This window comes from Ruditapes philippinarum, unplaced genomic scaffold (genome assembly GCF_026571515.1).
Source record: "Ruditapes philippinarum isolate M1 unplaced genomic scaffold, ASM2657151v2 ctg871_1_1_1_1, whole genome shotgun sequence".
Taxonomy (NCBI): Eukaryota; Metazoa; Mollusca; class Bivalvia; order Venerida; family Veneridae; genus Ruditapes; species Ruditapes philippinarum.
In genome coordinates this window covers 469928-484433 of record NW_026862242.1, presented here as the reverse complement: position 1 = coordinate 484433, position 14506 = coordinate 469928, and the positions used below count along the sequence as shown (strand labels likewise).

The 14506-nt window shown below is 34.1% G+C and overlaps 2 protein-coding genes across 2 annotated transcripts; both read left to right on the top strand.

Moving 5' to 3' along the window:
- The first annotated feature begins 656 nt into the window (after positions 1-656).
- Positions 657-4140, top strand: LOC132718380 (testis-expressed protein 30-like). Its single transcript, XM_060702072.1, has 6 exons — positions 657-691; positions 2161-2321; positions 2721-2794; positions 2938-2986; positions 3215-3577; positions 4016-4140. Exons 1-6 carry the CDS (start codon positions 681-683, stop codon positions 4138-4140), a joined length of 783 nt encoding a protein of 260 aa, XP_060558055.1. The 5' UTR covers positions 657-680.
- Positions 4141-5709: 1569 nt separating this feature from the next.
- LOC132718384 (galactoside alpha-(1,2)-fucosyltransferase 1-like) lies at positions 5710-7740 on the top strand. The gene has a single exon (XM_060702077.1). It carries the CDS (start codon positions 5775-5777, stop codon positions 7014-7016), a length of 1242 nt encoding a protein of 413 aa, XP_060558060.1. The 5' UTR covers positions 5710-5774; the 3' UTR covers positions 7017-7740.
- The last annotated feature ends 6766 nt before the right edge of the window (positions 7741-14506 follow it).

The following is a 14506-nucleotide window of genomic DNA, read 5'->3' as shown; positions in this document are numbered from 1 at the left end:
GTGACGGCAGAGAAAGAGAAAGGGGCAGGAATGTCATATTCAAATGCTCGTTCATTGGTTCATTTTTTCTGGGGTTTCGTATTTTGACAACAGGGAACGTGCTGTCATGTTTGACTATGATACAAAAGAGAAAGAACACCAAAACACTCGGCAATCTGATTTATACTCGGGGGCTACGCCCCCTCGTACAAATCAGATAGCCTCGTGTTTCGGTGCTCTTTCTATTACTTATACTATGCTCAAATTTGATATTAGTTAATATTGATAATACTTATTTTAAGGAATATTCTACATGTACAGTATATCATTTAAGATAAAACATATTTATATGTAAATGTGTATTTAATTTGTATTTAAAGACACTTGGTGCTTGTTAATATGTATCTGCATATCTTTGTGTTATGATTTACTACAATAAAGTTTATGTTTTCCACAAAGGTTTTCACCTTAGGCCCTACACATTGTATTTATCTCGCCAATCCTTAGATAGAATTAAACATAAACTGAGGAAAAAATTAAATCCTTTTAATTATCTTACCGAGCGTATTATATTTGTACATGTAAAATTTTTTAGAATGCTTAACTATTATTACACTGAAGGAAGCAGTATAAATCTTAATCTTGATTAAGTTACCTCCCTTTATTTAACATACGCCATTTGTAGCGGGAAAAAACACAATATGGAAAACAGGTATCTGATACATTTTAAATAAAGATCGTGCTATTTAAACAGCAGTGTACCACATAAATCATTTATTGCATCATTAAGTAAACTTAATAATGTAAGCTTACACATTCAATCGTCTGGATCAGGTAAATGAAACACGAAGTTCTTGTCTCGCATATTGATATTGTTACCTCCCTTTTAATGATTGATAAATATCGGTGATTTTTTTTTCAACCTGCGGCTTTCTGAAGGGGAAAATATAGCAGATAAATCAGAAATGGGGAAAACCTGAAAGCAAGTTCCAACAACCGAGATGGAATTCACCCACACATGTTATAGAATTTTCAATTTCATTTCAATTTATCCACGGGCGTGATTTAATATGCATTATAGGTCTACATATCAGCGGGGCAGCTCTCTTTCTTTTAGTCCAATAAATTCGTCAACTAGCTAATAATTATAAGCCAGCTGTTGTATTCATTCTTTAAGAATTATCATCATGAATATATGACGGTAATGGCCTAAACTTTTGATAAGAGGCCTTATCTGTCATTCATTGAAATACTGGAGTCACCAAAGTTTCACAAATGTATAACTGCCTAAATACCCTTACGGTTACCATATAATGGATTCATGAACATATTTACATCAACAACGTCAAGTTAACTAGTTCTGGCTTCCAAAAACTTTAAAAGTCGCATCTTAAACATTTTCCTTTCGTCTATTTATATTACATGATATACACATAATTATATGATTTACTGTATGAATGCTTGTTCTCTCCTACTCTAGATATTAAAAAGGTAAACATTATTTACGTCCTTATATCCTTATTTAGGATCAAGTGGTTTTGCTAACTTGTGACTTAAGGTCTTCTGTGACAGGAATGCCGCATCAGACATGAAATATTGAGAAATATTGATGAAATAAAATGCGAATTTCATTTTCCGTATTTTCACCGTAAAAATTTATTTTTTCACGGCAGTGAAACATATTTTCCGTATTTTTACTGGTGTCAAGTCGGACTACTTTCTCCGATCTACGCAAGGAAGTCTTTCATATTGTAAAGCAAAAAGAAGGAAAATGTATACATGTATAATAAAGAGAAAATTCCAGGGTTTTTTTCTATAAATACATGTACGCAACTCATGAAATATTTATTTTCATACCACTTGATGAAAATAAATCATGTATTTCTAGAAAAAAAACTTTAACTACATTAACAACGCGGCCGCGGACCTACCTCAAGAACATTTCTAATAAATAGTACATTGTGCCTAACAGCTCAAAGCATTAATATGTCGTCTCACTCAGCTCTAAACATTGAACAGATCCCAGCCAGAATTGAGCCTCCGGATCCAGGACGTCAAATGTTTGTGGCCGGGCTGGCTGAGAGATAATATATATATTATAATATATAAGGCCCTTAATGCTATGCAATATTTCTTTGTGGTCGTATGTTTATACTCTAAATATATACTATCTGTTGAAAGGTTGATCTCGATTCCATACAAGGAAAAGATTATAGACGCTTGCGTGACTCTACCGGATGTGACGAAAACTACCGGATATGGAGTCATTCTGACACACGGTGCTGGTGGAGATATGAATTTATTGCAGCTTAAGTTACTTTCTGAACATTTAGCATCAAAAGGTACCTGGTAGTAATAAGTATCTACTAAGTAAGACAGATTTTAATTATTAATTATTATTCATAGTTCAATTTAAAATTTATCTTACAAAGTCCTTTTACATTACTAGAGTGGCATAGCAACGGAAGTGATATATTTGGCGCATGCGCATGTTGTTTCGGACAAAAAGGCGTGGTCGGTGTCATAAGTGAAAGAATAATTTTAATAGGTTTATACAATTCTATAAATCGAAGGATATATTATTAGAATATTGAAAAAATAATCGCTGCAAATGCGAGAAGGAGTGTAACATTTTGAAATCTCAGAACCTTTCACTGAAGAGTTCTAAATAAAATTCATACAGAAGTCAGAGTAGAATCACACCAAACTATTAACTGTAGTTAATTTATTCTATGCTTCAGGTGTAATGGCTGTACGGTTTACGTGCAAAGGACTTAACCTGGCATACAGAGTTAAAGTTTACACCTGTGTCCTGGTAAGCTACTTTATTTCGTTATTAGACAAAACAACTAAGTTGATACCATGCAAAACAGCTAGAAATAAAAACGTTTTTAAATTCATGTATACGTTCCTTTGGCTATGGTCATATTTTCAAAATGTTTTTGGTTCTATTTTTAGGAGCACGTGACATCACAATACAGCAAAGTCACTAGATATTTTCTTGCAGGTATATAAGACAGACTTTAGTCAAATTAAAAGTTTATTAATATTCTATTTTGCATTTAAATATTTCTTTTATGCAATATTTTTGTTTGTTTGTTTGTTTTGCTTTTTACCTAGAACTTCATTTTACGATAAAAATGATATTTCGTTTATATGAATCTATTTGTATAAAATTAAATGTTAAACCATATTTGACTTTCAACGGTCATTCTACTAAATTATTTGATTTAAGGGCGATCAATGGGCAGTAGAGCGGCTGTCGGAGTTGCAAATGGCGTGAAAGGGACGGAACTCGTGAAAACTGTAGCTGGAGTTATCGCCCTTTCGTATCCTCTTCATACACAGGAGAATAAGTCCAACCTTCGAGATAAACCACTGTACGAGTTAAGCGACCCTATATGCTTTGTAAGCGGAACATCGGATGAGATGTGTGATAAAAGTTTGCTAGAAAACGTTGTTAGAGATGTTAAAAATTCTGAGGTAAAGTGGATAAAGGGAGCTAACCATGCATTGAAGGTCAAAGGATCCAAAGAAGAAGACATTATCACGGATATTGGCGATTTTATTTGCGATTGGTGTAAAACGAAACTTTCAGGTAGTTTTCAAGTTTCATAGTTTGTTTCCAATGTAACCTTACACTTTATACAAAGTAATGAATTTAGGCATATTTTTTTTAAAATTAACATAAAATTTATGCATCTTCTTATGCCAAATTTATAATTTATGCCATATCATCGGCATTCTTAAGTATAGTTCAAATATGCAAGGCTACTCATTGTTTCAAACGTGTTTAATATTCTATTGCACTATTTAACACAGGAAAACATATGATTAATAATATAATACTCAAGGTTATCCAATTAATACTTTGATTTCTATTATAATAAAACAGCAGTATCTTCTCGCGTTCAAAATGACTTTGAATACGTGAAAATTGGCATTTTTGGCCCGTGTCATAACTCCCTGATTTGATGGATGGAGCGACAGTTAATTTAACAATACATACAAAAAGAGGTCTCTTTTTATTTTGTAGGTAATATAGTAGAATCAGTAGATGACGAGGAAGGAAAGCAAAGTGAGAGAAATCCTAAAAGAAAAGTGGATGAAAAGAACGAGCGGAAAGGTGGAAAACGCGCAAAAGCCCGTCTTGTACGCTAAGATACTGTGACATAAAATATTGTTAAACTGTCAAACTCAGGAATAGCTTTGCTAAGGAATTGTCACGCACAGGTTATTGACAAAGATTACGTCTTGCTATTATAATGCCAAGATTCTGTCATGCTTTGATATTGTCACGCTAAGAGTTTTGTCACGCAATGGTTTTGTCACGCTTCGGACCTGCTATGGAACTGTCACACTAAGATATTGTCAATCTATGAGATTCTTAGTATCGCCTTACATATATACTTTAAATCCTTTGCTCTTAGATTATCCTGCGCTAGTAAAATAAATCCTAAAAAATGAAATTCTTAAAATTAAAAAAAAAGACTTTAAGGAAAAACACGTTTATACATTTGATCAAATTTATCCTACTTAAAACTGTCTTATACATTGTATTTTGTTAGATCCTGTATAAAAATATGTTTTATACATTGCATTTTGTTGATCCCGTTGAAAACTGAAAACATGATTTTATATACGTGTATTGCATTATAATGATCCTGTTTTAAAACATGTTTATACATTGTATTTTATTGATTCTGAATATCAATTGTGTTATATTGATCCTGTGTAAAGTATGTTTTATACCTTATGTTTAAAAAACATAAAACATGTTCTGTCCATTGTGTCATATTAATCCTGTATAAAACATGTTTTTATACCTTGTGTTTAAAAAACATAAAAACATGTTCTATCAGTTGTGTTATATTAATCCTGTATAAAACATGTTTTTATACCTTGTGTTTAAAAAACATAAAAACATGTTCTATCAGTTGTGTTATATTAATCCTGTATAAAACAAGTTTTTATACCTTGTGTTTAAAAAACATGTTTTATACATTGTATTATATTCATTCTGTTTAAAAACATGTTTTTATACATTGTATTATATTGATCATGTTAATGTAACTTCAAGTATTTACTGATCAGTTGGAATTAACAGGGGGATATTCTCTTCTGTTTTGCTGTTAACCCTCTCAAAGCAATATTGGAAAAATAATTATAACATCTCAGAATATTGAAGTGCTCGCTGCCACAGCACAGTTAACATTTCCTTTATATTGATTTAACCGAAAAAAGATCAACTTGATGTTGCAAATATTTATTTCCATGACAGCCATTTTCTGGTGATAATCCGTTGACAAGTGAGTGGGATTATTCAAACACGTGGGACTTGTTGTTTATTTTTGTCTAACATATTGCGAACGGATTGAAAGTTGACTTGTTACGGTTTTTTTCTTGATGAGAAGGTTATATACATGTATTATTTGCTTTATAAATAGAAACAATAAATATTTCGGGAATAAACGATGTTATTTTGGCAGTATCTATTTCACAGCAGTGCGGAAGACATGTTTATGTGTTTGTCCAGAGAGCTATTGTCGTTTTTATTTTCTAGACGATTCTGAAATGCAAACGATTTCGGGAGGAGATAGACATAAATGTACAGCTATAGATTTTTAAATGGGAAATATTTAAAGCAACGTTTTTGTTTTGCAAAGCAGAAAATTAAAATCTAGTAGCAGAAAGATGGCAAATGTGAGGAGATAGATTTATATGTTGTGTTTGGAAATTTAACGTTGACCCTTCACTAGCTTTGAAAAGGTTGTGACACGACTGTGTAATTTGAAATGCGTGTTTTCCCTATCAAGATTGCAGTGTACATTACTGTTGCTGTAGTTGTCTACATAACATTTGTATACATGATTTTCCATTTCCCGCTTTTTGCTAAAATGACGTCCTTATTACGTCACATTTTGTCCATGAGGAGTTCTAAACATGTGTACGGATTCGGTACGGTGATGGTGGACGTTAGAAGTCTTGGCAAGAAGCTTGCAGACGACAGAAATCTAGGAACGCTGTATGCTACCAGAAAGACGCTGAAGGGTTTGAAAGATGAAAGTCAGGCAAACAATGTTTGCTTTGACCTCTCGTTAGGCAGAACTAGAAATTTCGAAAACAATTTATTCATAAGTAGGCCTATAGAAATTATTACTGCGAGGCAGTCTTTAGAAAGTTACAATTTATTCACAATGGATATGAAACATCAAGGAGAAAGAAGCGTCAAAAGAAGACATTGTAACAGCTACATAACAGTTGATTCGCCACCCGGTAGATCTGGGAATCAAATGTTTCAAATTGCAGCGTTGCTAGGCACGGCATATAACCTTGACTTAATTCCTGTGATACCACCAAACTCCCCATTGTCAGAATGGGTTGAACTTCCAAATCTCATTGACCTAAATTTGACAGACGCTCAATTGTTTGTGATGAAATCGAGTGGACGATATTCTAGAGATATTAATTACTTGAATAACAAGAAAAATTGGACGCTTCGTGGGTATTTTCAGTCTTGGAAGTATTTCTCAAACGCTGAAAATATTGTAAAGAACGCGTTTAAGATCAAAGACTCCTTTCTTGGTAAGGTGGAGTCGTTTATTCGGAACATATCGCGACCTGGACAAGTAAATGTGTGTGTACACGTAAGAAGGGGCGATTTAAGCGACCATGTCGCAATGAGGAAAGGCTATTCTATAGCTGGAACGGACTTCATTAAAAACGCCATGAATTTTTACCGAGGAAAGTTTAGAAAAGTAAAATTTATTGTTTTAAGCGACGGTATACAATGGTGCATGGATCATATTAAGGGAATCGATGTAATGTTTAGTCCATTTTATAGATATGCCGAAGATATGGCGTTAATGACACTGTGTGACCACGTGATTGTAACTTCCGGAACGTTTGGATGGTGGGGTGCGTGGTTATCAGGGGGGACAACTGTGTATTTCAAAGGCTATCCAAGACCAGAAAGTTGGCTTGCTTCGCAAGTAAATAGAAATGATTATTATCCTAAAGGCTGGATTCCAATGTGAAATTTAGACGTCAGCAACGATAGTGTCATTACTATTGACAATCAGTTATAAATATTTGACAACTATCGTTGGACTATAACCTTTAAAATGTAACGATTATACAATCAGTAGGGCTATAGAATTTGATGAATTTGAAATGGGTAACTTGGAAGTACGTCGAATAATTCAAATTGTGATGCGCAAAATGATGATAAAAGAAACCACATGAATAGTCTGGTCAAGGGAACGATATCAATATTTTTTATCAGTATTATTATATTAAATAAAAGCCAAGCATAGGTTTTATAAGATATATTTTTCTATAATTATGAGTAGCTGAGTGGTTAAAGTCGGTAACTGTAAACCACTTGACTCTCACCACTGTAGGATCTATCCACGCAAGTGTCTTCGAATTCTTTCATTTGAGAAAGCTATCCAGCTAGCTAACGGAACGTCGGTGGTTCGATCTACTCAGGTTCCCGTCTGTGCCTATGCGCAAAGGAGCAACCGAGGTCTTCCTCCACCAATAAAGCTAGAAAGTCGCCATATAACCTATACTGTTTTTGTGCGACGTAAAACCCAATAAAGAAATGTGTTCTAAAGTTGCATACTAGTTGTATAGGATTGAAGTACGTCGAATAACTCACAGACACAAAGAAATCCTAATGATGTGCCAAATAATGATGTGTTAGAATGCAATGGTTGTGAATTTAAACAAAGTTTACATAATAAATATACAAACACTGTACATGTATACAAAGTAAATACGTTGATATAAAATACATATAGGTTTTATATTTATTTATAGGAGTTGAAAAGTTACCTACATATAACGTAAATAAAATGTCGGAATTACAAATAGCTTGTACTTTTTATATTGCTTCACCTCAAATAAACCATATGCTATAATCGCCCTATTACACTTCTTTATATTTTAATCTGCAAACGTGATACTGTTATTCAAGCCATTACAAGCCACTAACTCCCCTTTATTTCTTTTCTAAACTTATCATTTTACGGAAGTGATTCAAATATTGATAAAAACAGAAATGTGATATTTGGATAACTTTATGAAATATTTATCGGAAACAAAATGCTGATAGAGTTCTCAAGTGATTTGTTATGAACTTGCGTATGTATAAATGATGAATAATAATATTTTTGTTCTAGAACACTTTATATTATCTAATTTATTTGTCTTATCTGAGCATGCATCTTACACTAGCCGACATCATCCATAGATACATGTCATTATTATGATACTAAATATCACATTATGGTACTAAATACTATCTATCAACATAATCATTTTTGTTGTTAGAGATCTTTAATTATAGATCTATTCATTTTAAGAAAAGAAGAAAAATAATGTTTAAATTTTTACTAACACTTACACCTAATAAACAATCAATACAAAGTTAATACACAATCGATACACAGTTAATACACAATGCATAATTTATGCAAAAAGAGCCATTTTCAAGCAGCATGCCTATAATTTTCAAGATTCGATGATGCTAGACCTGGGCATTGATTGCCGATACTAACTTTTAAAAGGCCCATCACCGTTGGTTAAGTCAGTTTGACTGTATTCTTGGAGGCTAGAATAGGCTTTAGTTTTATGTTAAAAACTACTAAAAAGGTCTATCACAGTGGGTTTGGTCAGAGTGTATTCCTTGAGTCTAAAACTTGGCATTGATTTACGTTACTAACTACTCAAAAAGCCTGTCACCGTGGGTTTGGTCAACTTTACTGTATTCCCTGAGGCTACAACCGGGCATGGATTTCCGTTAATACAATTAAAAAGGTCTATAACCGTGTGTTTGGTCTGTCTGACAGTATTCCCCGAGGCTAGAACCTAGAACTGGACTTCCGATACTTTCTATTGAAATGGCCAAATACCGTGGGATTGGTCAGTTTGATTGTTTACCCTTGTGCTAGAATCGGGCACGGATTTCCGGTAATAACTACTTAAAAGGCCTATCACCGTCGGTTTCATCATTTTGACATTATTCCCAGAGGATAGAACCGGGCATAAAAATTCGTTACTAACTACTTCAACAGCTTATCAACGTGTGTTTGGTCAGCTTGAGTTGATTCCCTGATGCAAGACCCGGGCATGGATTTCCGTTAATAACTACTAAACATGCCTAAAACGTGGGTTTGGTCAATTTACTGTATTCTTTAAGGCTAGATCCGGGTATGGAGTTCCGTTAATGATTTCTAAAAAGGCCTATCACCATAGGTTTGGTCATCTTGACTTTTATCCCTGATGCTAGACCAGGGCATGGATTTCCGTGACTAACTACTAAAAAGGCCAATCAGTATGGCTTTGGCTTTTCCTGAGGCCATAACGGGTCATGGATTTCCGTTACTAACTACTAAAAAGGACTATCACTGTGGGTTCCGTCATCTTGAATGTATTCCCCGATGCTAAAACCGGGCATCGATTTCCTTTAAGAACTACTAAAACTGCCTAAAACATGGGTTTGGTCAATTGACTGTATTCCTTAAGGCTTGATCCGGGTATGGAGTTCCGTTAATGATTAATAAAAAGGCCTATCACAATGGGTTTGGTCAGCTTGAATGTATACCCTGATGCTAGAAACGGGCATGGTTTTCCGTTAATAACTACTAAAAAGGCCTATCACCATTGGTCTACCATTGCTTGACTGTTGTGTCAGTTTCACTGTATTTCCTGAGCCTGTCACCATGGGGTTTTCTGCGATCAGGACTCCATATAATTTAACACCTGGGCAACACCTCTATTTGATAAGTAGTAACTACATTTCGATTTAATCGGGGTATATACCTAAGGGAAGTTCGTAATATCAGAATTGCCAATATCTCCTTCCGATAAGGAAAGGCTCATTTAAGTTAGGTTTATGATATCCGAACGTGAGAGCAATATTATTACCAATATGTTTCTGTGATAAGGGCTTGTAGACAGGACTGATTTTAAGAAAATATGAATGCTAGAGGCATTTTATAGTACAAGTGATATATTGAGTGTTTTAACCTAATATGGGTATGCTGAAGACGATGAGGGTGGATACCAAGAAAAAAAATGACCTTGACCTTCAAAAGGTCAATTCAAAATGGCCGCTTAAAAATACTAAAATAGGTCATTAAAACTATGATACAATATGATGCAATTAATTATTCTTCTCAAAATCAAATGATTATTCAATATGATCAGATTTTAATGAGATTGACCACCAAATATAGCGATTATAAGCCTAATGGCTCAATTAACAGTTATTTACAGTACTGTTTTACTAGCGCGTTAAGGTACAAGACTAAGTTTGAAAAAATCACTTTTTATGTTTTGTTTACTTGACTTATATTTAACAATAAACTTAGTTTATAAATATTACCAAAGAATAAATATTTCGATATAACAAATTAATATTTCGTAATAACGAAATAATATTTCGTAATAGCGAATCAATATTTCGTAATTAAGATTTTATATTTCGTTAAAACGAAATAATATTTCTAATTGGGAATAATTATCTCGTGAAAACGAATTCAATTCAGGGAGAAAATGTGGAAAATGTCGCTTCAGGTGTTCCGTAATTTTCAACATTATTTGTAGCTATGATTTTCGTTTTCGATGAAGTCGTTTATTTTGTTTTCATATATTTTGCACTTATTATGGTATTTATGGTTTAAAATGAATATTTAAAACATATTTTGAAATGTCAAAAAATGTCATTTCAATGCCATAAACACAACACAAACCGAGACAAAAAAGTGTTTTAAAATATATACATATATACTGCACCCGAACCCCCAACCCCCCCCCCCCCCCAAAAAAAAAAAAAAAAAAAAAACAGGTCTTTAAAAAAAGGCAACAGTAGGAATCGAACCATAGACCTCTCACACATCAGTCAATCACTTAACCGGCTGTGCTACTGCGGAAGTAACGATGACGTTTACATTTTTAGCAGATATGACTTTCACTAACATTAGTTTTATAGTTTTTTTTTATTTTATGCTTTTCAGTGGATTACTGATTTATCCGTGAAAATTATATTTGATAATTTCACAGTGAAAATTATAAAAATATAATTTCACACTTTTCAATGACGAAACTACTTTCTTAAGATTTTCCCCATGTGGTACCTCAATTTTATTTTTGCTGACAATTCTGACAATGTCAGTCTGTTTAGAGAAAAGCAAAGCTGAAATTGATAAATAACTTAAATGTCAAAAGTAATAAAAAGAAGAAAACTTACTTCTATTCATTCAAATTACCAATCGAAAATTTTGGAATTCAGTCACGGTTTTGAGAAAATTCTACAAGAAGATTATCACATCATTTGATATACATTAGAATTCCGGGTACCCTCCAATAAATTTCCAGGATATCTTATAATAACAGCAAAGTTATCTATAAAAATATTACTTGTAAAAAATGGAGTAATATTTTCTTTGACCATATATAAAAGTCACGTGGGTTGGCTACATAGTGGAGGTGTTAAAATATAATTGTAATACACCCTTTGTTAAAGCCATTGAAATAGTATTTTATGTATAAAGGATTTTCAAAAATGGTTATTATTCAGAGCGGGCGCTATGGTGCAGTGGTAACACTGTCTGCCTACAAATCAAGGGGTCGTGAGTTCGATCCCCCGCTACTCCACTGAACGAATAAATGACTACAAGACTGACAAAACCAGGACATAGACACATAATGACGGCAACGATAGAAACAAGAGAAGACCTTAACGAACAGGAAACAAGTACCGAAAGTACAAGACCGAAGACGACTGCCGATAACAGAAAGAAGAACGGAGACAAGAACTGACTACAAGCGAAAAGAGACGAGGACCGATAACAGAATATCAAAAAAAAAAACTGACAATAAACGAACTGAGGCGTCGACCGATAACAGAAAAACAGACACAGTAACCGATAACTGTCAACAAGACAACGGAGACGAGGATTGATAACAGAAAAATAGAGACGGGGACCGATAGCAGAATAACATAGACGAGGACCGATAACAGAGACGGGAACCGATGCAGAAGGATTGACAACAAGAAAACGGAGACCAGGGCTGATTCCAGAAGAAAAGATACAAGAAACAACAGGAGAACGGAGAAGAAAGAAGACGAGAACCGATAACAGAACAGGACAGGGACAGATAACAAAGACAACGGAGACGGGGATTGATAACAGAGACGGGAACCGATGACAGAATATTAACAACAAGAAAACTAATTACAGAAGAATAGAGACGAGAACGGATGACAGAAGAACGGAGAAGAACGAAGACGAGAACCGATAACAGAAAAACAGATCATGTAACAACAAAAGAACTGAGGCCAGGACCGATTACAGAAGAACGAAAGTCACGACCAGTAACAGAAAAATGCGACGAGAATCGATAACAGAAGAACGAAGACGACGACCGATAACAGAAAAATGAACACCAAAACCCAAGAGTACTCAGAGTAATTAATATATATTGCACGCACGCGTTTTAACCCCCCTCACACATACTCACGCTGAGTAGACATCTGAGTAGCCATATGCTTGCATAGAGTGCCAGATAAAATACATGAAAGCGCTGTATCTAGCAGATAGCAGAAAGACTGCAGTGTTCGCTGCGTAAATGCCTTAAAGGGACTCCACTGAGGTTTAAAAGTCTAAAAACATAACATTTGAATTTCTTACATAAATGAGCTGGGGCACTTTAAACAGTAATATATGCAAAGATATTTAAGAAATATACTTTGAAATAAATTGAAAATCGTATTTTTATGCTTTTCTTAGACTAATTTGAGTGAAAAGCGTTTAAACGTTTTTCAGTTTGGGTCAGTTTTTTTACAATTTGAATAATTATTCTGGAAAAACGGTGTGCGCGAATGATCTGAAATTTTGCACAAAGATTAGTGGTCTAAACCTACATCAAATGGTACAATTATCTGGAAAAAATATTTTCAGTCCCATCATGTCAAAAAACCTCAGTGGAGTCCCTTTAAAGTTTTCAGTACTATCTTTAATATTACTTCTATATTACTATTATATTGGCCTATAGAGAAATGTCTGCCATCTTGGATTTTCCGGCCATATTGGATTGTTTATTTTTATTCTGTTTTGGTGTCTAATTTGTATTTACCTAAACATGCTTTGTGACAAATTTCAGGCTTTTCCATTCCTTAACAGTTTTATTTGATATATCATACATTTACGATAAAGAAATTTGGGTCATTTTAAATGGCCATTTCAATGGTAAAGATCAAGTTTTTCAATTTGGTATCCATCTTTATCGGATTCAGCATACCTTAAATAGGTAAAATACACCAAGATACCACTTGTACTACAAAATGCCTCTAGCATCTTATAGGGAGCCAAATTTTCAAAATCCGTCCTGAATATTGCTATATTTCGATTAAGATGGGTTGACGTTCACCACAGATAGAAGCGAAATTCGTGATATCCGAACATGATTGCATATATAAGTATTAGTTACATATAAATTTATTTTTCCCCAGAAGAAAAACTTACCGAGTTTAACTGCATTGTATTTGTATTAATATTGCTTAATATGATTAACTATTACATATATTCATTTTGCAAATAGAAAAACGGCCATCAATTTTTCAAAGTTCCATGACGTAAATCTCCTTTTCCATATTTGAATTTGGTACGTACATTACAAAGTGTAATATCAAATAAAATATGAGTTGGCTAAAATACTTGTTTCTTTTTATTTACTTTCATACCTAAAGTTGAATTTAACCTTTAGACTGTAGGCAGCAAACGGAACTATCCATGCGACCAGTGCAGACCAAAATCGTGATATCCGAACATGATTGCATATGTCAACATTTTTACTTTCTGATAAGTATTATCGTGCCGCCTAAACATGGCCTGCACTGTCTGCTATTCAGTCAGACCTTATTTTGAAATTTCCCCTAAATTGATAAATGGTTTCGTCCGAACTGAAACATGGACAAGTCCATTTAAAATATTTAGCGGGGAAATGGTTACTTTTTATATGCCCGAAGGAATTTCGGGCATATTATGTTATACCCCCTGGCGTCCGTCCGTCTGTCTGTCCGTCCGTACGTCCGTCTGTTAGCAATTTGGTTTCCGGAGCATAATTTAACTTCCATTTGGCCCACAATATTCAAACTTCATAGGGTGATTTCCCATATTGGGTAGAAGACCCCTATTGATTTTGGGGTTACAAGGTCAAAGGTCAAGGTCACTATTACCTTAAAACTGAAAACAGTTTCCGGAGCATAACTTAAGTTCCATTTGGCCCACAGTGTTCAAACTTCATAGGATGATTGTCCATATTAGGTAAAAGACCCCTATTGATTTTGGGGTCACAAGGTCAAAGGTCAAGGTCACTATTACCTCAAAACTGAAAACAGTTTCCGGAGCAAAACTTAAGTTGCATTTGGCCCACAGTGTTCAAACTTTATAGGATGATTGTCCATATTGGGTTGAAGATCCCTATTGATTTTGGGGTCAAAAGTCAAGGTCACTAT

Coding starts and splice junctions, on each gene's coding strand:
- LOC132718380 (XM_060702072.1), top strand. Junction 2,987..3,214: donor CACTAGATATTTTCTTGCAG/GTATATAAGACA, acceptor ATTTGATTTAAG/GGCGATCAATGGGCAGTAGA. Junction 3,578..4,015: donor GTGTAAAACGAAACTTTCAG/GTAGTTTTCAAG, acceptor TTTATTTTGTAG/GTAATATAGTAGAATCAGTA.
- LOC132718384 (XM_060702077.1), top strand. CDS start 5,775: ATGCGTGTTTTCCCTATCAAGATTGCAGTGTACATTACTGTTGCTGTA.